This window comes from Mchenga conophoros, linkage group LG9 (assembly GCF_057382185.1).
Source record: "Mchenga conophoros isolate Kocher_MC1m ecotype Shallow Benthic linkage group LG9, M_conophoros_male_GT1.1, whole genome shotgun sequence".
In the NCBI taxonomy this organism is placed as follows: domain Eukaryota; kingdom Metazoa; phylum Chordata; class Actinopteri; order Cichliformes; family Cichlidae; genus Mchenga; species Mchenga conophoros.
The window spans coordinates 15,224,282-15,250,410 of NC_140534.1; the positions used below are offsets into that span (position 1 = coordinate 15,224,282).

Sequence of the window (26,129 nt, forward strand, 5' to 3'; positions counted from 1 at the left end):
AGTCTCGATTTTAGTAAAATTAATGTATTTTTGGTTAAGCTAGCTTTAAAGTCTAGATTGACATTTATCTCATTAAACCTGAATTTATTAAGGTAAATTAAATTCAACTGACATTTTATTTTAAGTTGAATTTAATATCAATGCAGAAATTTTAAAAACTGTAATAAAACCTTGGCGTTTGTCTGCACACTTAAGAACGTTTTGTCCAAGTAAATGTGCTCCATTGACTCTACTTAACTGAAGACTGTCCTTGGGGAGCAATTAACTGTAAACTTAAATTTCGCTAAGCGAAAACGGAAGTGCGCTGCGGGGAATGCTCTTGCCCATTTGGCCAGTGGGGACTAAGCGGAAGAGAAAATCATCTCTGCTGTGCTGCTGTCTGTCTGTCACATAGACATAGAGATATAGACAGAAAAGTCGGCCTCGGTTAGCTGTGTTTACATCCAATTCCGGAGCTAAAACAACGCTAGACTGCGGGTACAGGAGCGGGGATGGAGCCTCAGGGCAGAGACGAAGGGAAGGGGCCGGTGCTGCACATCGTGGTGGTTGGATTTCACCACAAAAAAGGCTGCCAGGTACGTGAACCCCTGCTTCCAGCTAACATCGGCTAACTGCTAACCGAGTCCTCACATCGAGTTGACATAAAGGTGCATTTTCACTAAACTTCTGTACAGTACGAGTGTCAGCTTACGTGTCTATTATGCTCTTGTTTTTTTAAACAGCGCATGCACAGTCCTGCAGTAATGCGGACATTTCTAAACATAAAAACAGTAAAAACTACAGACTTCTCACTGCCTGGCTTCCCTGTCAGGTAAGAGGGGTTAAGATCAGCTGTTTGCTGTGGGCTCACATGGTTATATAACACCAGCCCTGCTGCCAACAGTTCAGTGTTTTCATCACAGGCTGCAGCATACTCATCATCACTGCTCCTGGACCCTGCTTGTATCTGGGTATGCACAAAAATGGAGCAACAAGCCGATTAATCAATCAGTTCAGGTTTTCTTTGAGCTGTTTAGAAACATTTTCTTGGTCTCATGTCATTGTTTACTTAATATTTAGGGTCTTTTGGTCAAAAGAAGACACTTGAAACTGTCACTATTATAGGAGTTGTTGTTTAAAAGTGAAAAATATGTTTTGTGCCCAGCTGACAAGACAGACAGAAGGCATTACTGACTCATTATTCTAGGACAGCACTTGAGCAGATTTGCATGCTAAAAAGTTTTAAAAACTCCTGCTCGATCTTGGACTGGCCCTTTACAGGACTGGTTAGTTTATCCTCTGCCTGAAACAAAGTCTCTCTTTAAAGAGCCCCTTCCGTTTAAGTCTGCTGTTTCTTGATTGGCTAACTTCTAGAAGCTTGCTGAGGGGCAGTAGCACTCAGTGTTTACCTTTTTATTTTATTTTTTTATCTTTTTAAGGATTTTTACTACATATGAAACTTTGGCCCTCCAACGGGGAGGTTTACAAGATTTCACATTTGTAGCAGTTGTTTAATTGTGAAAATAATTTGTCTGACAAATCATCACCTAAGACCAAACTCTGTGTGGCCGTTAATGTAAAGTGAGCTTAACACCCTGCTTTACTCATTCTAATTTTCTCTCACATTGTTGTTTTGTTCTTCTTCTTCTGCTGCTGATTCAAATTTCATTAAATGTGCAGTTACACACTGAACTTCCTCCTCCTCCTCCTCCTCAGTGGTGGTGTTGTTGTCTCCGCTCTCCATCTGTTTTTCTTTCTGCGGTTTTGCAAACAGCTGCTGCTCAAGCACAAAGATAAAACAGCAGTTCTCCTGATGTAAAGATGAGACCAGAGCCCCGATAAAGCACCCAGTGTGCAGTCTTTGTTGCCTTTAATGGGCCTGCACTCGGGGATGGAGGTGGTGGAGGTTATCGGATAAGGGTCAGCGATCTCCTGCTGGGCGGCACAAGATTGGGTTCCTGGCTCTTTAATCCGTTTCTCTGCCTCTCTTTCACAACCGCCCTCCTCCTCTTATTCACCTGCTGTCCATCTGCTTGCCTGGCAGGATTTCGAGGCCTTTTACATGTATTTTTTATTGGAAACCTTAATCAGTGATGCAGCAGGAACATCCATCACACAGAAATATGTTTACTTATGTTTTCCCACTTACTTTTAAGCATGTAAACACAAATAAAAATGCACAAATGAGCCTGATAAAGGCATTGAAAGTTTTTTAATTCCTTGCATCTGCAAAGTTTATTTTTAACAGTACATTAAGAAACATTGGCACATACATTAAAAATCTGCACCCTAACATGTTTTGCAGTTGGCTTAGTTTGTTTGTTTGGAGGATTACATAGTAATTCATGGACAGATTTGCATGAAAATGCCACAAAATGTGGAGCTCGGTCCAAATTAGACATTTCATCCATAGACACAAACTATTATTTTGATAGTCGACTAGTCACTGATTATTTTTGCGATTAGTCGACTAATCAGATCATCATCCATTGGACGTAAAACATGCATCTTATTGCACCAGCGTCTGCTCTTATATAACTATCATTAGCTTACAGCTTGAAGTGTTTAAGGTCTGTGCTAACTAAAAATAAAGACAAGATGATAGTTTATTAAACTGTTAATGAAATTTGCAGATTGTCTCAGTGAAGTTTAATAATAAACTCAGCCGTCTGCTCCTTGCTATCTAAGATATAACAGGACATTGGAGTAAATTCTCGACCATCTCACACTTCTGTTCAATCAGTTTTCTGTGTGTCGTTTATTCAGCTGTGTGAAAACTGTAATCTAACTTTAATCTTTAAGCAGTTGTCTCTTCCACTTGTGCGGGTCTGCTGTTTTTGTTTTTCAATTGCATTTGAATTAACTCATTCTTTGTAGTTAAATTACTTTACTTCTCTCTCATTACTTCATGAGTAAGGAAATGTGATGTGTATATGAAACTTTCTAAGGTACACTTAAGTCACTGTTGCTGAGCGTTAGTAATTATTTCAAGTGCTTTCACATATGGGAACCTCAATTAGGACCCGACTCAGTAGAGAAAGGATCAATGGCAGTAGAGAAAGGAGCAAAGCTGATTAAACGAGCTGCAGACATGCCGTTCTCTTTCTCTTGTCATTAGAATTAAGTTTGATTACCTGATAGTACTGCTGTTTCTGTGTGCGGCAGTGCGAAGTGATGCTAGGAGCTGGTTTTGAGCTCCTCCCCCGAGGTCTCCTCACATACCTGAAACAGCTCACCTTGGAGGCATCTGGGTCAAATGCCTGAATGTCATATATCCTCCTGATGTGGAGGAACAGCTCTACACTCTTTCGGTCTCTACCCACAGCTTGTGGCTGCTGGTGAGGGTGTGAATGTTGGCCGACCAGTAAATCACCTGGAAAGTGTTGTTGGGATAAACTCAATTATCCTGAATAACACATTTGGCCAGGTTTTGGAATAATTGGACAAAAAGTTTGGACAAAAATATTTGAAAAGGTGTGGGAAACATCTGTTTCGAACTTTTTTTTACATTTATTGGGTCTTCAGTGTTCTTCACATTGAGATGTTGTTGTTGTTGTTTTGTTATTGACTGCCCCCATGAGTCTACTCTTAATCCAAAGCCTTCTCTGATTTAGTTGGATCTCTTTTTGCCACTCCAGTGACACCAAGTTGGCTTGAGGAGAGTGATTGCTCATAAATCCTCTGCTTCCAGGATGTGCATGGTATTTGCTTTGCAGGCCTGTTTCTAGGCTATTCCTCTGCACCATCAGTTTCATTGGGATGATGTTCTAGGCGGCCTTTGACACTACAGTTGTGGTTGAGTTTTGCTTCGGACGGTTTCCTGTCTGAGTGAAATGATCGAGCCATTATAGGAGCTGGCTGAATTCTCACATTACTAATAACTCCTATGGCAGAAGGGACACTGAAGTGTCTTTTATTAACGGAAAGACGGTAATAGCATGCACCGTCCAACTAAACAGGAAAATTAATGATCAACATGATGTAAATTGCTGCTGCTGTGTCTTCCACTGCATACCATAACTTTCTAATAGGCAGATGCATTTGTAACTTTAGATTTTCATTTTAAGCCCACATACAAACTACAGATGTTACACTATGACAATAAAATCTGGTTTCTATAAATTACTTTCATTTTGTGAAGCACTTTGCAAGCCACGTCTTTCTTTTTAACTCCAACTGCTGTAGTAAAGTGATGTTTTTTACCACATTGTCTACCTTTACCCTTCCAAACAGATGTCGCGTAGGAAGATTTATTACTTTAGAGGCCTTAAAGCGGGTACTTAATACACAAACGGCTCATAATTAGTGATATTAGATTTTAGAATATGTGTCCCAGATACAGGAAACAGTATAACTATGATAAACACAATTAGAGCCGTTAGAGAAGCATCCCTGTATAAATTTATTATGATTACATCCACTAAAATACCTCAGTGAAGCTAAACGTCCGGCACAAAACATCACAGTAAGAAGACGTGGCAAACTGCACCTCCTGCACCTCATTAAGTTTTCATTTGAGGTGAGGGTAAAATGATTAGGAAAACACATGTGAGGTCATTCAGTGCAAGTGATGGAAATTTTCCATGACTTCAAACTGACAAACGTCCTCATTTGTATTCAGTCTGTTCGCAGATGACCCGTGTGAGCTAAAACAGCCTAAATGAGGTGTTATTCTTTCTCCGTTCTTTCCTCAGGTCGAATTTTCTTACCCGCCGCTGATGCCAGACGAGGGTCATGACAGCAACCTGCTCCCAGAAGAGTGGAAGTACCTCCCGTTCCTGGCTCTTCCTGACGGAGCTCACAACTACCAGGAGGGTACGGCACAAACTCACTTTGTAATTAAGTCTTATGAAGTCTTACAAAGATCCCAGTGTTACTTCATTTGCAGAGTGCTGACAGATTGTTTACAAATGGAGCATTTTTCTGCTGAGACTTCAAATGTGCTTTTGAAGCTTGAAGTTTTGCTTATGGGCCCGTGTAGAGTTTTCATGTTCTCCACTTGTCTCCAGGTACTCGAGCTTCCTAGCACAGCCCAAAGACGTGTGTTACAGTCACTGGTTATGTGAATGTGAACACGAATAGTTGTTTATCTCTTTGTGTCAGTCCTCTGTTTGTTGGACGGGCTGTACCACGAAGCAGGCCGTAATATTCATCAAAAGGCATCAAATTACTGACAAGATAATTGGAGGCCTCAGATACCTGGCTGGTTATTATGCCGATAAAACAGGGTTTAAATCACTGTTATTGAAGTTTTTTTATTGAGTTTTCAAAGTGTGGGAATGAGTCAGCAGGTGCTTCTCACACAGGTGATAAAATCATGATTGTCCTCCGGTGATTTTAAAAGGCTGGTGTCACTTCTGTAAACAGAGAGGTGGGTGTGAGCGATAGTGAGTGACTCGCCTGTTGTGGCTGCGGTCATGTGACGGGCCCGTGCTTCACGCTGACCTGTGAAGGCAAATAGCAGGAAGCGAGCCAAGGTTCATATCTGTAGTTTCAACTTCAAAAACTACACTCATCAGCATGGAGAGGACAGTTCTCACTTCCTGCTCAGAGCTGTCAGCTGTTTGTTGGTCAGCTCGGTGATTCAGCAGTGAAAAAACGAGGGCTTCATGTAACAGAGACTGCTGTTACACCAAGAGACTGATTAGTAAAAGTATCCAGGATATTAAGGAACAGCTTGCAATAATACACCATTTAATTTAGTGAGTCATGTTTCTGGACTTCAGTTTTCATCACTTTTTAAGGGCTGAAAAACCCAGATTTGGATTCTGGGGTCACTTGCTTTACTTTAATATTAAATATCATTAGAAACTGCTTTGTTAGGTTTATTGAAATATGGTCTGGATAAAAATAGAATTGTTATTTTTTCCCAAGTCGAGGGCTGTGTCTAGAAGAGCAGGGCCTGGGGAGGTGCATCCTCTTTGAAATATATTTAATAAAATAAAATTTTAAGTAGTATGCAGATATCTGCAGAGTGCCACCGGCCTATCCCCAGCAAATGTCACTGGGCTAGGACCATTGCTGCAACATAACTGGGTGTATTTACTCAGATTTGTCATGCAGCGTATTACACACGTGACTCACATGTGAAAAATCCCCAGTTTGCGACTGGGAGGAGACATAAACACAACCTCAGGGCTCAAAAGTTGGTGCCAGGCCCAAGCCCAAATAAATGGGTGAGTTGTATCAGAAAGGCATTTGTACTTCATCAAACATGCGGGTGTTGCTTTCTGCTTTACTGAAGTACAGCTTTAATATACTTTTGATGTTTTTCTTTCTTATTATACTTTCATCTTCTACTTTTTTCTACTACATTTTTGGAAGCAAATACTGTAATTTGGCACAGTGGTGTAGTGGTCAGTAGTCAGCACTGATGCATCACAGCCAGGAGGCTGGAACCCTGAATGTTTTCTCCAGATACTCTGACGTCCTCCTGCAGTCCAAAGGCGTGTAATAAATAATGGATGAATGTATGATTAAATTTGGCTTTCCTAAACTGGCCAGCAGTATCTAAAGTAATTACAATCATCTCCAGCTGCAGCTTTAATGAATCAATAAGTATTATCCAGTAATAATGTACATGGAGCTGCAAAATGAGTAAATAATGCAGGAGGGCTCATTGCTGCATGAGCCTTGAGAGTTTACACTGGTGCTATGTCTGATCAATTATGCTGACTTCCTGTGAGTCCCCCTGCTGTCCCCCCGAGTCTAAAAAGTCTCCCTTGAATACATATCAGCCTGAGCTCCACTCGCACAGTTTTCACTGTAGAGAAATCTCTGTGGATCGGTTCCTTTGTTGCCTCCAGCGTGTTGCGAACTGATTAAGAAACAACAGCGGCTGCTTCTGTGAAACACTAAAAGCAAACAGGGAGTCTCCTGCACATGTTTGGCACTGGAAAATCACCAGTCTCATTAAGCTATGTCAAAGCAGTTTTCTTAAGCTATCGCATCCTCGCACAGGTGATCCAGTCAGTAAAAAAGAAAGATGGTGATCTAGTGGAGCAGAATCTGTGTGCTGTGTTGAGCAGAGACATGAGAGCTGGATCCTGGCATATCAGGGCTGCTTGGTTGGGTTTGACGTACGGAGAGTGTGGCCTCTGCCCAGATGCCCCCGCCGTTGCCTCTTCTTTAATCTGTGACGTCCACAGTCTAACCTTTGTGACCCCACTGTCGTCTTGTTCAGAGGAAATACTAGTCACGTTGTGAAATCCTCCTCAGCCCCCCTCCTCAGACTGAATGAACGGTTGAGCCCTGAAGTTTTATTCGAGTCTCTTCCTTTCCCCCCCATCTTCTTAATGACAGAGGACAGCTGTCGTGTCGCTGCAGTTTCTAATCTTTGTGCTTTTGATTGATGACTGACGTTGTTTCTATATTGGTAAATATCTCCCAGTGAGTGTAGAAGAGGAATCAGGTTGTAAAGCACATGATTTTTGGACTCCCAGTCCAAACCTCTCAGTAATGAGAATTTCTCCTTTTGAATTCCTTATTCTTCACTGTACATAAACCATAATCATAATGATTTATCTTGGGGTTTTTTTGTTGGGTGAATTTATGTGTTTTTGAAGTTCTCTTCTGCTAATTTTGAAAAGCATTTTTTAAAATGTGTTTTTTGGGAAGCAAAACGCTTGAGATGCCTCCGTAAACAAGTTTTAAAATGCTTAAAAGGATGATGGGAATTTGGACGTCTAGTGCAGCAAAGATTTTATTTGTTCAAATGTCCAGAGTGTCCCTGAATGCACCGAAATAGTTCAACATGACTCTCAAATGCAGTCATCCTTCATTTATTGTTTCTGGCCATTAAAAAATTGCTGATTCCAAAACTGTTGATACTCAGCTCTCTCAGTAGCCCTAAAATGTTTATTGATTGTTGTTTAATAAAACAATTATCAAAGAACTCTCAATGTAAAATAGATGTAATATTCAGTGTTAGAGCCGTGCCTCTCTATCAGCTGGAACACTTAATCTGTTTCATTCTGTGGTGTCCAATTAGATGGCAGGAAATCCATCCAATGTACAATGTACTCTGCAAAATACTGCAACAAAAATTGTGTTTGAAGAAAACAACACAAAACGCAGCACAATGAATAAGCATTTCTGTCTAATATGCTTTTTTTTCTGGCGTTAACTGATTATTGAAATATTAAAATGACTGTTGTACCCTCTGATACGACTCTCTGAATCTTGGAGCAGAAATTGAGACTCATCAGATGCAGCCATGTTTTTCCAGTCTCTTAGGGTCGAGTTTTTGTGAGCTTTCGTAGCTTCAGTTTCCTGTTGTTAGCTGACAGGAGTCACACCCACTGTGGGCTTCTGCTGCTGTTTTTTTGTGTGTACATCATCAGAGATGCTCTTTTGCATACAATACCACATTCATTGCCACTCGAATCGCCTTTCTTTCTTCCTCTTTCCGATGTTCAGTTTGAACTTCTGCTGGTTGTCTCAACTGTGTCCTCATGCTTCCATGTGATTGGCTGATGGGATATGTGCAGGTGTCTGTCTTGTAAAGCCGGTTCTGAATTTCTTAAACGTTGCTTCTGATGAACTAAAAGTAAAACTTAAAGCAAACATTTTTAAACAGAGTGTAAACTGCACAAACTCTTACTCGTGACTTGTGAGCTGTAGTTAATCTGAACATGAAGAACGGCTTTTTTTTCTTTTCTTTTTTCCAGCTATCATCAAGCAACTTGTAAATGTTTGCTTCTGCCTTCAAGTTTATCCAGTTTGGCAACTGGTCTGAAAACCTGCCGTCAGTCACTGCAGTTCCACAAACACTCTTTATCTAAACTTACTGGTTTTTATTGTATTGATGGTCTTTGCTGAATCTGCTGTTTTACCACAGAAAATGCATATCAGTCTCATCTAACTGCACACAAGTGATTTTTCTCATGCTGTTTATTCTTTTCTTTCTGCCCTTTAGCACGTAGTATAATAATGTGATTGTGTCTTTTTGTTGGTTTGCAGACACGGTGTATTTTCACCTGCCGCCTCTCAGTGGAGACACAAAGTGTGTCTATGGAGTGTCCTGTTATCGTCAAATAGAAGCAAAGGTCAGTTTATGAACGACAATAGGCACACTTTAATGAGCAGGCACCTATGTGCAGCAGCTCTATGACAGAAAGCTACGCCCATGACATGGGTGGGGAACCAGGCAGTTTATGTAAATATATTTTTAAATTTTACTGATTTTGTAAGAGCCTGGTAGGATGTCATTTGCAGCTACTGCGAAAAGGTTTGAAATGTGCCTTAAACTTCCTCATTTCTTTAATAGCCACCGAGGTTGATTATTTCTGTTTTCTTTGTATTATTGAAGGGTTTTACCTTACAGTATAAAGCACCTTGAGGCCACTGTTGTTGTGATTTGGCACAATACAAATACAATTGAATAGAATTGAATTGCCTCGTCCCAAAAGCAAGAGTAGTTCCTGAAAGAAAGAGGTGTTTTAGTTCCAGGAGAAAAAGATGCCATTGTGATCAAGTGGCTAAAACTAGAGACAGAGCTGCTACGTTTGCAGGAAAAGGGTGACGTGAAGTGTGATGATCACCACTGTAAGTGAGGTCTGTAGTTTCACATTTAATAACTTCAAACATTTGGGACCCTTGCATCTCACATGGTAGAGCTGTGGACCATCCCAGATCATGTCACACTCTCTTCTCAATTTCCCTTTCTGCTCTAAGCCGTACTTCCTAAAAATGGTAGCCATGGTACCTTAACCCTAGCCGCCTGTTGGCTATTATTGTCATTATAGGATGTAAATGTGCATTATTAGGTTTCTGCATTTGCTTCACTTTTCAGACCCAAAGCTGTGTCTGTTGTTTGCATTGAGTCTAGTGAAACTGACCCAAACCTTTTGCGCTGTAACTGCAGCATCAATTTAAAGCAGAGCTTGAAGAGGGAAGTTTATTTCACGATTGTTTTTTCTTGCTCGTCTTTCAGGCCCTAAAGGTCCGGCAGGCTGATGTCACCAGGGAGACTGTTCAGAAGAGCGTCTGTGTCCTCAGTCGAGTGGTGAGTCAGTCACTGGATGACTTAATTTAATAAGCTTTAATTTCAGTCTAAAAATTAAATTAAGTCAGTGGGCCGTAAAATGTTGCAGTGAGCTCACATGGAGAAGTGGAAGGAAATCGTGTAGAGAGGATGTTTTTATTTCCCGGCACTGTGGCCTCCTCACTGTCTGCTGATCTATATGTGTCACCATTGAGAATTAATTCATAATGTTTTATGTTTTACCCTTAAATCTTTTGGCTTTATAAGAAACTTCAGTTTCTTATGAGGTAATATTCAGAGGCAAACCAGGGTATTCCTTTTTTCCCCCCATACATAGGAATAAATAATTGAACATCATTTACAGGGATTCATTGAGGGGGCAAAACACTGTTTTTCCCAGAAAAATCATATCAGCATTCCCTTGTCCCTGTTGGGATTTCCACACATGGTTATGTTGCTATGACAATACAATTTTAGGGAGGGGACCACAGGCCCTGTTTTAGCAGTGCCAACTGTAGAGTGGGGGAGAAAAACAGAGGCAGGAGGAAAAGCATCAAGACAAAGGATGTCGCCACCCATGCTAAATAAATATAAAGCAGAAATTAGCCTGACAGGATTTTTATGGGTCACACTGTAAATGACTCACTCACGTACGGTGTGTTTGAATTTCCTCGCAGCCTCTCTACGGTCTGCTCCAAGCCAAACTTCAGCTCATCACACACGCCTACTTCGAGGAGAAAGACTTCTCACAGATCTCAATCTTGAAGGTGAGAAAACAGTCAGACTAAACCTGTTTGAGTGAGGTAGTAGTATTTGTACCTTCCGGTCAGCTGCTTGCTCACCTCCTGTTTTCGCTGCAGGAACTGTACGACCACATGAACAGCTCTCTGAGGGGCTCAGCTCTGGACGGATCACAGGTTTATCTAGGTACGTGCCAGATCTGTCGGATAACAGGAGGGTTTAACAACAAATCTCAGCTTTTATTTATCCTTTTCATAAACATTTTGTTTTTCTCCCATCAGGGATGTCGCCGAGAGATCTAATCCTGCACTTCAGACACAAGGTGGGGAAAATCTGATTACTTTAAGCACTAAAATCCACCCAAAATATCCTGTTTATTTACATTTTTTTATTTTTAAATCTTTGCAGGCTCTCATCCTCTTTAAGCTCATTTTGCTGGAAAAGAAGGTGAGAATTCAAACTTTGATGCATCCTTCCCCTTTTCTTCATATAATCTGGTAATTTTGAGGTTCTGTCAGTCCTGGCTCTAAGAGAAGACGAGGCCTCTATGATGTGGCTCTTTTAGCTCATCTTCCCGATGACTCCTTTCAGTCCCTTTCAGGTATAAGAGAGTCCTGACCCAGTTTTTCTAGACAAACATTTCCACCATATTTGCTCTAAATATAACCATATAATGTTAATGTATACTTGGGATTCAGATATTGATCAGTATGCTTTTTAAGTTGAGTGGTGCTCAGTATTGGCAGATAACCACAGAGACAGATTCACATTGGATAAAGCTTGCTGCATCTCTGATGTCTCTGATTTGTAGTTATTTCTATTTTTAGACTTTTGAAAAAAGTTCCTGTGCCTTTTTATACACTGAAAAATGTTTCCAAAAAAATTTGTATATTTTAAACTTAGTCTTACCCACGCCTTTCCTCTTCCTTGCAGGCAAATCTGCCCAAGTTACTTTAAACCTGCAACATTTTTCTTTCTAAAAGTCTCCAAACCTGATGTCAGAGATCAGACATACAAATCTTTTTAGGCATCCATATTCATAGACCCATCACACCGGATATTTATCCTAAAACATTTAAAGGATCGAGCTCAGGTAGTTTTCCAGTTTGCCTTGACAGCAGGGACCTGAAGTTTTGCACAGTTTCTATTAAGAAATGTCTACTGGAAGCTTTTAGCCACTGTGAATTGGCATGGGATGACCCTTTGGCTCCTTTATTAATTGTATTAGTCTTTTATACACTTATAGATCCTGTTAAATTCTGTGTGTCTCGTCCATTTTTAAATATTTAATGATCTTAGTTGCTGTGAAGTCCACCCTCCATTATTTGACTTAATACATTTTTAAGGCTGATTCCATTACTGCCATTTAAGTCCTGTTAAATTTTAATAAAATGTTAAATTGTTGATCTGTGAATAAGATTTACTCTTGTGTGTGTGTGTGTGTGTGTGTGTGTGTGTGTGTGTGTGTGTTAGTTGTGTTTTTAAAAACGTTTTTCTGCTGTTTTGCCTTCATGTCTCACTTCTTATTCTATCTGCTCATCCATTTTGTTCCTCTTTTCTTTCTTTCTTCTTGCTCATGTTTGCAGGTCCTGTTCTATGTGTCTCCTGTCAACAGACTAGTAGGAGCTCTGATGACAGTGTTATCGCTGTTTCCAGGTCAGTAACTCCAAGAGGAAGACAGATCTGGCACTGATCTTTTGAATCAGGGCTTTGTGACACCCGGCACAGGAGTTCTCTAATAAAACTGTTTGTGTTGTTTTTGTGTTTTGGATTCTTGTTTCATTTTATTGATTATTTTGTTCCAGTTTTGACTTTATGCTCATTCTAGTGATTATTTTCGTTTTTGGCTAACTGTTAGGCATATGACACATTCATGTTATGCAAACCTGTCCTGCAAATATCTTTGTGCTCTTCCAGTGTGAAAGGCTTTGCAGCCTGTGGTGCAATTGTAGTAGTAGACTGATAGAACGTGTTTGCTGTGACATTCGTGCAGGCATGATCGAACACGGCCTGGTGGACTCGTCCCACTACAGACCTAAGAGCAGCGTGTCAGAGGACCAGAGTTTAGTGGAGAGTGTCTCGGGTGCCGAAGAGTTCGTCTCTGTGTCTGTCACCGACATCGATAGCTCCGCCCTTGACCTCGGGGTGGAGACGGCCCAGCCTGCCACAGAATCCTCTGGGAATAGCTCAGAGGGCGACAATCACCACCTCAAGCCGCCCTCACGCATCTCTCCTGAGTCCTCCGAGAGCGAGTGGGAGACTCTGGACCCCAGCGTGCTGGACGAAGGTGGACCGCAAGAGGCACCTTCTGAGACTGAGCCAGAGCTCCCGGAAACATTTGACTCCAAACCCGGAACGCCGATCACAGTGCAGCCGCAGGCAGTCACCGGTCAGGGAGGGGTCACCCAGGGCCTGGTGTCAGGTCTGGAGGAGGATCAGTACGGCCTGCCACTCGCCATCTTCACTAAGGTAACAGCAGCGATTAATACTTCTGTTAAAAATTCTGTTTCCTTTGAATTGGTGCAACCCTCAGACCTAAATCTGAGAGGACTTTTGCCGATTGCCGTCTTCTTGTGAGTCTTTTCTGAAGTTTTCTGCGTGACCCTGATTGCACCTGTTCCTGTTTCACCTTTTTGATTAGAAATGTCTTCTTGACACAACTTTATAATTTATCAATATTGTTTAATAATTAACCATTAAAATCTCAGCTCAGACAGCTGGGTGGAGATAAGCAGGTGTACGGCTGTCATAAACACAGCGGCCTTTGTCTTTTCTTGTTTCCAGGGTTACCTGTGCCTGCCCTACATGGCGCTGCAGCAGCATCACCTCCTGTCAGACGTGACGGTGCGAGGCTTTGTCGCCGGAGCAACCAACATCCTCTTCCGTCAGCAGAGGCACCTCAGTGACGCCATCGTCGAAGTAAGTCCCGTGTGTGTGAAACTGTTGTGTTAACTTTTTAAAATGTAAGTATTTAATTTTTTTTTTTTTTAATACTTCACTGCTTCAGGTGGAAGAAGCTCGTATCCAGATCCAAGACCCCGAGCTCAGAAAGATGTTGAGTCTGACCACTGCAGACCTGCGCTTCGCCGACTACTTGGTCAAACACGTGACGGAGAACCGCGACGATGTCTTCCTGGACGGGACGGGCTGGGAGGGTGGAGACGAGTGGATCAGAGCCCAGTTCACCCTCTACCTTCACTCCTTACTGTCTTCTGCATTACAGCAAGGTAAGACAATCAAAACTGTTCACAATAAATGTGTAAAATAAACACATAGAAAGGCTCTTACAAGCAATCACATGCTTCCATAAAACACATGTGGGAGCTTGTACGCATTTAGAAATGGACGGGGCGTTTATATTAGGTTTAATGTCTTCAACTAAATCACAACAGACAGAATAATGTGTGAAAAACAGACAAGACGAGCGGGATAAATAAATCTATCCTGCATTTCTAGCTGTTTCCACATCTGATAGTTGGTTTTAACTTTATTTCCAACTAGTACAACTTAAAAAAAACCTCATAAAGCTCTCATCCTGTTTAGATGCCTTACTAGTCAGGATTGGCGCTGCCATATTGCATGTAACTGATGTCTTTGTTTCCCATCTCTTCCTTTCAGATAGCGAGCGGCTGCTGGCAGATTACGGGGCACCTTTCGTCACAGCGTGGAAGATCACCCACAACTACCGGGTGTGGTACAGCAACAAGCACCCCGGCATGACCGTCGTCACCCCAGGGTAGGTGGACAGGAGAGCGACTGACTTCTGTTACCTGCAGCTTTTGAATGTTTCTTATTTGTTTTTCATGATCCCATCTTCTCCGTTGTAGACATCCGTTCCAGGGTCAGTACAGCGTAGCCGACGTAAAGCTACGACTCTCACAGTGAGTTTATTATTATTTTCTTTTTCTTCTAAAAATCAGGGATTTGTATCTAGTTTTAATAGCAGATAAGATGCAGGGTGAAGCTTCACCCCATCGCTTGTTTTCTGCAGCTCAGAGCGTGTATGTTGCTGCCCTCTAGTGGTGGTTAGAAGAAGTCAAAGCTGCAGCAGCAGAGGGAGCAAGAGAGTATGGGGCTCCTGTCTTTAAAGCCTTGCTTAAAGACTATCTGCAGAACTTTCCCTCTTTATTAAACCAAACACAGAGTTTGTAAAGTGACACCTGCAGGATGCAGGAGTACTCATCGTGAGACCTTGCCCCGCCTTGACCTTAGTTGTCAAGTGGTCCCACGAAACCTTGGCTGATTGTGACGCACTCCCATTTTCACACCTTGGCTTGTGTTATTAGGTACAAGATCAATAGGGGGTCCATAGCTGGACTCCCTTAAGGTGTAATAGACCTCCCACCCACTCCATGACATGCTGGTCAGTCACAGGAGCACGTTCAGTGAGAGACTGAGTACCAAAAAGCACCACTGAACGCACTGTAACCAAAATAATTTCCCCTAAGGATCAATAAAATATTCTGATTCTGATGACCCTCTGAGGGACACTCCCAATAGGGCTTACAAATCTGGGACTCTCCACCAGTTCCTCTCTGAACTGAAGAAGCTTCTTGGATGAGAGGTGAAAAGAAACTTGAACAAGTCCAGACGCTTTTCTTTCCAAGCTACTAAGACTACGATGACCTTAATGACTGAGAACCTTCAGACATGTTTTGTTAGTACTAAACTCTGCATTCAATACTGTTGACCGTTACATTATGCATACGTGCTGAGATACTGGGCGGGTGTATCAGGGTCTGCCTAGGAGTGGTTCTCTTCTGTGCCTGCTTCAGGTCTTCTTCCACTTGTCTTCTCAACGATGTGATACAAGATCACCCCCCCAGGCACATTCTGAGCATTTTTAAGATAAGTTCTCCTTGTTTGTTCCCCCTGCCAGACGTTTTTTTTTTTTTTTTCATAAAGTAACACTTTAGGTATCCTTCCCACTTTTGCTGAATCCTCTAGCTTTTACTTTGAAGGAGCTGTCTAATTTTTAACACATGCAAAAGTTGATATATTTGTACCGTAAAGATCTTGACAGTTTATTTTTAAAAAGGGCCAAAGTTACAAATAATGATGCCAGCGTTTGTGTAGGTAAACCCTATGAGCCAAAGGTTCAGGCTTCAGATTCCTCTAAACGCAGTTTCAGTGTTTTCTACTGTTGGCTCTGTAATGTCACAATGAGGGGTTATCAGTTTTTTTTTCAGACGGGCAATAATATGAGAGTCTGCACCAAGGCCCAGTAAAATATAAATAAAGTTTATTTTGAACTTTGAATCATGCAATTGTTACTCTAAAAAAAGTCCAAGGATGAAAATATGGAGCTGGAAATGGTAAAACAGTGTTTGCTTAAAATGCCAAATGAAGTAAAAATAAGTCAAAATATGGGAGATTGAGAGTCCCAGCTCTGAAGAATGTGTTTTTAAAATTTTAGCGTCTGTTTTTAGACCCACTGATGATTAAATTTCCAATGGCTGTCAGGCTCAGTGCACCCAAACACCCCAGCTGTGAATACTTTATGAATACAGTATATGACAAGGAGCAGCAGGCAGCGCGTCGCTTGGATGGATATAGCAGCTCAGCAGTCAGAGTCGTCTCGGGTCGGGGGTTGCAGTGGCAGCGAGGGTCTCATATCAGCCGGAGTCATTAATTATGAGTGAGTTTCATTCTCAAAAACGGAGCCAGAGACTTCTTCAGCCTCAGCTCCAGTTTCATTCCAGGAAGTGTGGATGAAAGGCGACTCCGTCCACAGCTGGAGTGCCGCGTCTAGTGTTACGCTTCAGATAAATGCCTTCCCACCACAAACACACACACACAGTGGAGAGTGTCTAGGTCCCTAACTTAGCTTCATGGTAGGATCTGCTTGGCTGTCATACCCAAAGTTCTCGCTTTACCCTCTGGTGTTCGGTGACGTGGCCCCTGAGAAATTTGTCGTAATGCTTCAGTAAACAAACAAACACACAGACAAACAGCACAGGGTTAGATTAGTGTAACTGCACAGCGTCCAATCAGGAGACTTCTACTAGATTAACAGACACCCCTGCGCACTTTTAGCACATTTACTTTGAAAAATTATAAAACGTATAAATTGAAAATAATGTAAAATTAGCAAAATTTCAAATTAAAATTCATTAAATATAATAAAACATATTTTGCAGTTTAAAAAAATCATAAATTATTGAATAATTTTTAAAATACTTTTTGAGAATCGGAGCAGTGACTCTGCAGACTGCGCAGGAAGATTTTCTGGTAATCGGCCCATAGAAATGACTTGATTTAAATTTGGCAGGTGTCCCGATTAGGATCACGTTCCCGTTAACCTCTGGAGCGCTTCCAGTACGGCTGCTATATTTAGATTTGTGAACATCTCCGTTTACTATGAACAAAATCTTTGCAACTGTTTATTTCCGTAAAGACATCAGAATCAAATATCAAGTGGCACTAAATAGGATGAGAAAGGTCACCGATGTATTACAGTTATTGAATCAAGAACGCGCGAGAGTTGTCTTTTAGTAGAAAATAAATAAATAAAAACAAATACAATAGAAACACTGAACGAGTATTTTTACACATGCAATATAAAATATTAAGTATAAAGAAGCCAAAGCAAAAAATTAAAATAGTCACAAAAAAACAGGATGATTATTTGTGTTTGTGAGAACATATTGTGTCATTTTATTTATTCAGTTATTTATTTATTTATTGTGAAATAAAAACTTCCAATAGGAAGTATATTTAGTGTCTGCAGGACACATGTTGTCCAGATGCTTTAGTATCACCATGGTAACCAAGAAAACAGAGCTTTAAAATGAGTAGTATGCGCTGTACTTTTTCCTAAACATAACCAAGTCTTCAAAATCTTCTTTTTTCCACAGAAAACGTAGCATTATGACGATGTTTAATAAGTTTTAGTATTTTAACTTGGAAACTTCAAGTAGAAATGCAAAAACCTCTGACATAAATGACGCAAACTCTGGTCTTTGGTGTGAACCGTGTGAACACTTCACCACCCAATCCCCCCAACTTCCTGTTTCTCCTTTTAATTGTAGAAAATATTCATTTTGTGTAGATATATCAGTACATATGAGACTGTGCAGCTGAAAAATTGTGCTCAGTCAGAAAAATAAGGAGTGGAAATTCATGTGCAGGCATAAAAGATTTAAAAAAAAAACCAAAAAAACAGGAGGACAATTTGTATTGAGAAACATGAATCAGTAGATTAGAAGTCACAAGTGTTTTGCAACCTGCTGCGTTGTATCGGCCAAGACAGCTATGAGTCACACCAGCCAATAAAACAGCATATTAAAATGTTCTATCATACCAAGAAAGCTTGTTGTGTTTTCTTTAGTAACATGTGTCATCGGTGACCTTTTATTTATTTATTTGGTGTCCGTCAGTCTCGGGACATTCTCCTGACCCCAAAGAGCTGCCTTGGTGCTTCTCATCAGCTGGAGAATCAGCAGAAAGCTCTCCCCCTGTGTTTCCCTGCATCGGTAAACACAGAGCTGTTTTACTGCAACTTGAGACATCACGGCTGGGGAAGAGGGGGGGACTGGGGTTAGTGGGGCAGACGGTGACGAGCCTGATGTATCCCACTGCTTGGGAAAGTTTAAAAGTCTGTGCACTCCACTCAGCTCATCACTGGATTAAAGAAAGAGAAAGACTCAGTGCCACGCTTGACTTCCTTGTGAATGTGCTGTGTTGCATGTGTATTATTGAAGCGCCAGGAGGGGGCTACTAAAGGCCAACTCTTTTCATGTCCCCTTGTCATCAGCATTGGACAAAAAGCAGCCGGTGGCAGAGATGCTCTCAAAACAGAGTCATGTGATGAGCTGCATGGCTGCAGAGACACGCGCACACACACACACTGATTCTTTACTGTTGGCGTACCGCGCTCTGCTATATAAGGAGCTGTTTTTTTGGGTCACTCAGCTCGATGGAGAGTGCACACAGACGCTCTGGGCTTTCTGGAAACCAGTGTGAAACTGGGTGGCAGGTTTACATGTGAGCCACAAAGTTTCCATTATTTCACCCAGATTTCCCCTGAACACATTCAAAGTTAAGATTTTTTCCAGTGCTGCAGTTCATCTTGAGCAAAACATTTAAAACCGTGATTCTGGATCTCGTTCATTAGTATTCATTAGTATTAAACTAATACTCTAATTTTGATGTATTTCTGATCATATGTGAGCTTTAAGATCTTAAGTAGGTTTCCTTAATCATGTGTAATGAATAAACATAAACCACTAAACCAGTGTCAAGAGCCATCCTTAACCCTCAAGCGACCAGGCTAAGAATATCCAGATGGGATCACTTGTGACTTATCAGGAATTCAGTTGTTCATGTACCAAACAAGGAACAAATTAACAAAAAAAGACGAATTTGCAAGGAAAAAGTAACAAATTCTCAAATTAAAAAAGAAAAAAGAAAGTGTTTTGTTTGTTTTGTTTTTTTTAACTGAAAAATTGCAACATTTTCCTGGAAGGGGGGGAAAAAAAAAAAAAAAAGAAAATGCCAGAAATTCTCAAGGTGAAAGCCACAGACTTACGAGGAAAGAAATCACAGGTTTCTTCTTTTGTTTTAAAATTTGTGAGAAAGAAGTAACGAATTTTATAAGGAAAAAGTGACAAATTCAAAACGAGCCCTTTAAAGCAAATCGTGTTCTGGCTTTTCTTTTTCCCCACTGAAAACCAAAATAAATTCCACAATATATTTTGTAATTATTAACTTACAAAAAATGCCCACTGTAGCAAATATGATACAAATGAACACTCATATATGCAAATTAATATTTCATTTATTTTAAAGACCAATCGGAAGGTTCAATAAACACTCAGTTCTCAAAAAATGTTTCTTTTGGTAATTATTTCATGGTTAAGGCTTTAAAAAGTTTTTTAAATTTTACATCATATTTTCTACAGGAATACTTTCTTGTTAATATGAAAGCCGATAATATCAAAACAAAGGAACCGCATATTTCCACAATTTCTCTACATGAAACGAATGTAAAAGTTGTGAAATTATTGTTCGGACACATTTTGACCATAAGAAATTGTCATAACAGCACATGTCAACAGACGACTGTGATGGTAAATTAACCCACATTCATATAAAGGAGATTATATGGATTAAGTTTAAAAAAAGCTTTGTTTAGTGTCAGAATGTTTAAAATAGTCTCAAATCCAACATGACAGGAATTGTTAGCAGTGCTAATGGACGTTAGACACTTGCATCAGGATAAGCTTTGTTAACAGGGACGTTTGCAAGACCAAAATAAATAAATTAATGGTGCTTTTGTCCCTTACTCATATATTTTACTCTTACTGATATATTTTATTTTTCTAGATTTATACTAAATATGGTCTCCAAGAAACCCTGGGAACAATGTGCTGCAATACAGTCATATACAAAAGATGATTAAACAACAACAATCATCCAAACATTAAAGACAGCTGCTAATTTTGCAAGCTTTGCAGATTTTTTTTATTTAAATTTTTTTAATTTGACTACTGGTGGCACTGTTGAGTCGGTGATGGTAACAAATGGGGTGCTGAAAATATAAAACAAACAGATTTTATTTTATTTTGTTCATTTAGGAAACTTCTACTCTCACTTATATTCCGTTGCTTTAACTTGCGTGACCCAACTGCCCTGCTGGGATTGTCCGTCAGCAGATCCTCTACTTTAGCCAAAAAGAAGCACAGCGAGGAGAGGTTCCTGCCGAGGAAATGAGCAGCCACAAAGCTGGATTATTGATCCTAGCAACATGGGCTTAGCAACCGCAGCTTGTTTGGCAGATCCACTTGCAGGCGACAGCGCTGCAGGGCGCTGCCGTCTGACTCCAAGATGCCGCAAAGTTGACGCTCTGCTCTGCTTCTGCGGAGAGCGGTGTCACGTCGATGCTACTCTGGCTCTGTGTGGTTTGAAGGAATGATGGCACTACGCACACGTCTCATTTTCTGTTTGGTTTTAGGTTTCATATGTAGACTTTACATCCTGCAGGCCTCTCAGAGCCACTCTGAATCTTGGCAGCAGTTTTTCTTAGTGGAAATCTTGAATGTTTGCTTTAATATTCACAGTTATTGCATTGATTTAGTTTATTTTCTCTGCCTTTTGATGTGTATTACACTTGACATAATAGGGCCAAAAAGGGAGGAAGCTCCCAGGAGAGGATGGGTTATATTACAGAAATGTCACAAATTTATGAGGAAAAGAAACTCACATATTTGAACTTTTTTAAAAATGAGTTAATAAATAAACCAAAGATGGACAAGAAAAATTCCCAAACTGCAAATTTATCATTATTAAGACATAAATTGAGGGGTTTTTTTAAGTTTTTTTAAATTGTCAAACTTTAGAAGAGAAAGAAGTCAAGTGAAGCATAAAAAAGTAACAAGTTATTGAGGAAGAAAGTCACGATTTTGTGACGGGAAAGAAGTCACACATTTAGGGGGGAAAAAATCAGTTATATGAGGATGAAAAGTTTTATAAAAACCTTTTTTAATAAGTCCCTGCAGACTTGTAGTCTGAATCGCAGTCTTTTAGGTTAAATATGGCCATAAATATGGAGAATAAAAGCGAGAGCCTGCCTTCATATTCATTAAATTCTGTCTTAAAGATTTTCTTGTTTTCCTCAAGCATTTTATTTAACATAACATAAACATAAATAAGACAAATTGAGACTTGTTGGCTCACAGAACATATGTGAGTGTGTTGAAATCCAGTGACGTAATCACATCACCTGTAAGTGCATCCCAAACCTCGGCGTTGCGGGCCTCTGGTTTGATTTTCACGTGTAGTAAACTTGACAGTGAGTTTATGTTCAGATGAAACGGCTGATTAGAGGCTTGAGTGACAGACGTCTGCTCTCTGCAGCTGCTGACATATATCCCCATCGTCTTTTTTAACTACGCCGCTGTTTGCCCAGATGATGCAGGAGTGAGATTCCTGCTGAATGTCAGGTCAGCGGGGATCCGCGTGAAAGGTTGTGTGCTGGATTCGCGCCAAGCTGCTGTTCAGATAAAGCTAGGCGCGGCCGCATTTAGCCCTACATTTGTTGTGAAACTTAGTCGTCTTGTTTCCGCTGTTGGGTCAGCTCCGATCATCACATTCACCACCTGTGACTGATGCTCAGCCTCTTTGCTGTTACATAATCCTCTATAACAGGTTTGTGCAACATTGAGCAACAGCACGTTTATGTGGTTTCTTTCCTGGAAAGGAGGAAGAATTCCTTTAGTGTCAGATTGTAGACAGGGAGATGAAAAGAGACTGCTTGTTCTGGGCGTTTGTGAACCTTTTGTTTTCTCTTTGCAGCTCGGTGCAGAACAGCGAGCGAGGGAAGAAGATCGGAAACGCCATGATGACAACCAGTCGCAGTGTAGTCCAGACTGGGAAGGCAGTCGGTAAGGCAGCTGCTCAGTTAAACCCAGATCAAACTGTTACCAGTCAACATGTCATTAAAGTGCAAACTTTGAGCTTTAATTCAGCTTTCAGTTTGAGCCCCAAAGAGATGACAGTACAAGTGAAGTAGGCCATCATTAGGCTGAAAAATAAATCTATTAGAGAGATCCAACAATGTGGCACATTCCTAAAAAGCAGACGGGCTGGCTCAGCATCACCAAAAGGCCTGGAAAACCACTGAAGTGGATGATCACAGAATTCCATGGTTCAGAAAAACCTTTTACAAAATACAACCAAATGAAGCATTTTTGAGGAGGTATGCATATCATTGTCAAAGGCAAATATAAATACAGAAAGTTGACAACAAGGGGCAAAAAACACCAGTTACACTCAAAAACAGGAACGCCACATAAGACTTGAAAGACTTATGGCAGGAATGGGGAGCTCCAGGCTTTCAAGGGCCAGTGTCCTTTAGATATCACCCTGGGTCAACACACCTGAATCAAATGATTAGTTCATCAACAGGCCTCTGGAGAACTTCACGACATGTTAAGGAGGTAGTTTAGCCATTTAAATCAGCTGTGTTGGATCAAACACACATCTAAAACCTGCGGCCCTTGAGGCCTGGAGTTCCCCCACCCCTGACTTATGGCATGGAACCAGGAAATGGAACCTTCACTTCAATTTCAGCTTGCTTTTATTTATGTATTGCCAAATTACCACAAGAGTAGCTCTCAAGGGAATTTATATTGTAAGGTAAACACCAAGCAGTAAAGTACAAAGTGATAATGAACCAAAGCAAACCGCAAAAGCAACCCAAGAGTTTCTAAAGGGTAAAGAAATTGAGTATTCTTCAGAGACTTAGTTACCTGATCTCTGTCAAACACAGCATGCTTTTAAGTGTTTAAATACCAAACTGAATGAAGTTTTATAAAAGACTGTAGAAACACTTACAGACCTAGCTGTAACCATGACTTTGCCCTTATTAAGTAATCAAATGTCTACTGTAAGAAATCGTTCTGGTGTCACTGTAGGAAAAACAAAAAAGTAAAGTGAAATTCTCTATTTTCCACTCTCAGGTCAGTCAGTGGGAGGAGCATTGACCAGCGCCAAGACGGCCATGTCCACCTGGTTCTCCACATTGGCTCAGCCGGCACCAGCATCCACCCCAGCCTGTCCTGAACCTGCCACTGCAGTCAAACCGTGACAACTGACACCCCCGGAAATCCTCATTGACTCTGTTTCTGTGTCATCCTCTGATTGTGAAGCTTGGGGGCCGACAGAGTGAGCGCTAGTTTCATGAAGGATAGTAAATCTCTATTCAAAATCAAATGAGAGCCATCTGAAATATACAGCCATAAGTTGGTGTTTCTGGCACTTTTTTCCAGCATCATATTTGCGGGGCGCATCCCAAACAAGGAGGCAGACACTGCCTTTGTGTTAACTGTACAGTCCATAACCACTGTGAGGCAGAGACTGCCACTGCTTTTGATCAAAGCCAGAAAATTCAGCAGGTTGCATTATTATGTCTGACCGCCTCTTTCTCACTGCTGCCGTTTGTATTGCTGGATGCTTTCCTGTGAGACACTAGAGATGCTGTTCTGGAGTTTGCAGTGTTCACTCTGTGCTGCATATTTATACAGTTTGTCTAAAAAGGTGACTATTTTGCTGAGAAATGACATTAAGTAAAATATATATAGAAAACATAAGTCACAGCATTGAATGGAAAAGCATGATCTGTGGTCCCTTGAAAGTTTTAATGGTACACATTTTAAATGCAGTCTGGATCCCGTTTACCAGTCCCCTGTGGTAACATTGTGGTTAATGCAGTAACAGCGTGAAATATAACGTATCACTTACAACAGCAAATCAAGTGGTAATGAATCAGAATTATCGTTTTTAATTTAACAGGACTGATTTTAAATGAAAAAATCAAAACAAAAACTTCTTTATAATAGTCGCTAACATCATCAAATTTAGCAAGCTAATGCTACTTTTTAGCTAGCTTGAGAAAAAGAATATTATAAGGAACATTATTGATTGCTTGATTTTTTTTTTTTAAACAAATAACAAACAAACAAACACCAAACAAACATAGCCAATGAAAAGTAAGTTAAAATTTCTGTATTATTTAAAAATTTTGATTTACTTTTAAGTTAAAATTATTAGATACCCAACTTCAAATGTTGACTCCTCTCTAGAAGCTAACCTGAAATTTTAATTTATGGATAGTAAAAAAGTCAGAAACAAGCTTTCCTAGAAAACATGCAGTTATAATGATTGACATTTTTTTTTAATATTGTTTTTAAAAAGAGAAGAATTTAATAAGATGAGTCTAACATTTTTTTTAAGCAAAAGTCCCCCCCCCCCAAAACTAAAACACACAAGAAAATTGGCTAATGTTACTTTACTTTTCAACTAGCTTACAAGTTAAAAAATGTAATTGTAAATGTAAAATTAAATTTCAGATTTCTTTCCTTTCAGATGGAACTTCAGACTTCTAAGTCGTTGTGATAACAACATTGTGTTTATGACTTAAAGTTTATGGACCTTTAAATCTTTAAAATCCTTGCAAATGTAGGAACTAATACGTGAACACTATTAACATGACCATAAGACACTAATGTTACAAAGAGAAATGTTGGTTTGATGTGACCATTCAAACAAAGTTAACCAGTTAACTTTGTTTGAATTTTTTTTGCTGCTGTTACCAGAAAAACAGACTTTTTTTTTTAATGGCAAATGTTAGCTTTAGCTAGGTAACAGCTAAAGAAAAAGCTGGCGTAAAAAACCCACCAATGTTACTTAAACTGGCTTAATTTGGCTGTTCCAGGATATTTTGGTGAGGAGAAATAAAATAATTTTATTTTAGACAATAACGGGAAGGAGTCAAAAAGGAGAAAATGGGAAGCATTTTTTTAAACTAACTTGTAGCTTAAGTTACTGAGTCCACTGTATTGTTTAGTATCAATTATTTTTACATGTAAATGTTTTTATTTGATTTACATTTTGTCTGTTTTGTGGAAATATGTAATTAAAAACGGTATCAAATTGAATAATTCTTTTCAGTTGACATTACTTGATTAGTCATAGCTCTAGATTTGATTCACTCCTACATAAACATTACAATTCCAAATTTCAAATCGCGAACACGCTGTTATGATAACACCACAATGTTATTACAGAAATCCTTGTGAACCTAATGTCTGATTGTGATGAAACCCAGCTGTGTTTGACAGGGTATTGTAATCCCTTACCTAAGCCTTTTTGTACTTTACTGTCAGTATACATGCATAAATATCTTTTAAAAAGTATATTTGAAGATGGTAAAGCAGACAACTTATTTATTTCTTGTGTAACTTGTTGTCCCACGACTATCCATGTTTTGTTGTAACAACACTGGAAAAAGTCCCAGTCTGTGGACCACTGTGTATTTGCACAAAGCAGCTGTTATATCTTCTTTTTATGGATCTTTACCTTGTATAACTGTAATTTTGAGGTGCTTGAAGGATCTTTTCCCTCCATGCTACAAATACTCAACAACTGTTGGATTAAAAGTGGTCCAGTGAGCATGCTCTGTCCAGTCCAGTTTTACAGTTTTTGTTTTCTTCTTCACGCTTCTTTGGACATTGACTCATTTTCTGGTGTTTTGATTTAGAATTAAGTATGTTAAATTGCTAACTGTAAAGAAAAGCTGCTTTTTTAAATCCTCTAATGATATATTTTCATTTTGTATTTAAGTATATATATATATATATATATATGAATGTATTATGAATTCAGATTCAGATTATTTTCTTGACAGATGCTTTTAATGTATTGGAGAAGGACATCGGGTTAACTATATTGCTGTATTAAACAATCAAAACAAAAACCCACCAGACTTATTTTTAGCATACACGGGAGCATTTATTTTCCTTTATCCCTCTGGGTTTTTGTCTGGGAACAAATGTAGGTTAGTCCACCACCCCCCACCCCACCTACACAAAAAAAAAGCGCTGGTGTGTGAGTGAGAGAGGGGGGGCTGTTGTTGTGGTGGCAG

At 40.0% G+C, this 26,129-nt stretch overlaps 1 protein-coding gene across 1 annotated transcript; it reads left to right on the plus strand.

Moving 5' to 3' along the window:
- Positions 1-314: 314 nt before the first annotated feature.
- avl9 (AVL9 homolog (S. cerevisiase)) lies at positions 315-25,955 on the plus strand. The gene is made up of 16 exons (XM_085286680.1): positions 315-575; positions 4,674-4,794; positions 8,941-9,026; positions 9,914-9,985; positions 10,642-10,731; positions 10,825-10,891; positions 10,987-11,027; positions 11,114-11,152; positions 12,292-12,361; positions 12,699-13,174; positions 13,490-13,624; positions 13,713-13,932; positions 14,324-14,441; positions 14,533-14,586; positions 22,001-22,089; positions 23,167-25,955. Exons 1-16 carry the CDS (start codon positions 492-494, stop codon positions 23,292-23,294), a joined length of 1,890 nt encoding a protein of 629 aa, XP_085142806.1. The 5' UTR covers positions 315-491; the 3' UTR covers positions 23,295-25,955.
- Positions 25,956-26,129: the final 174 nt, after the last annotated feature.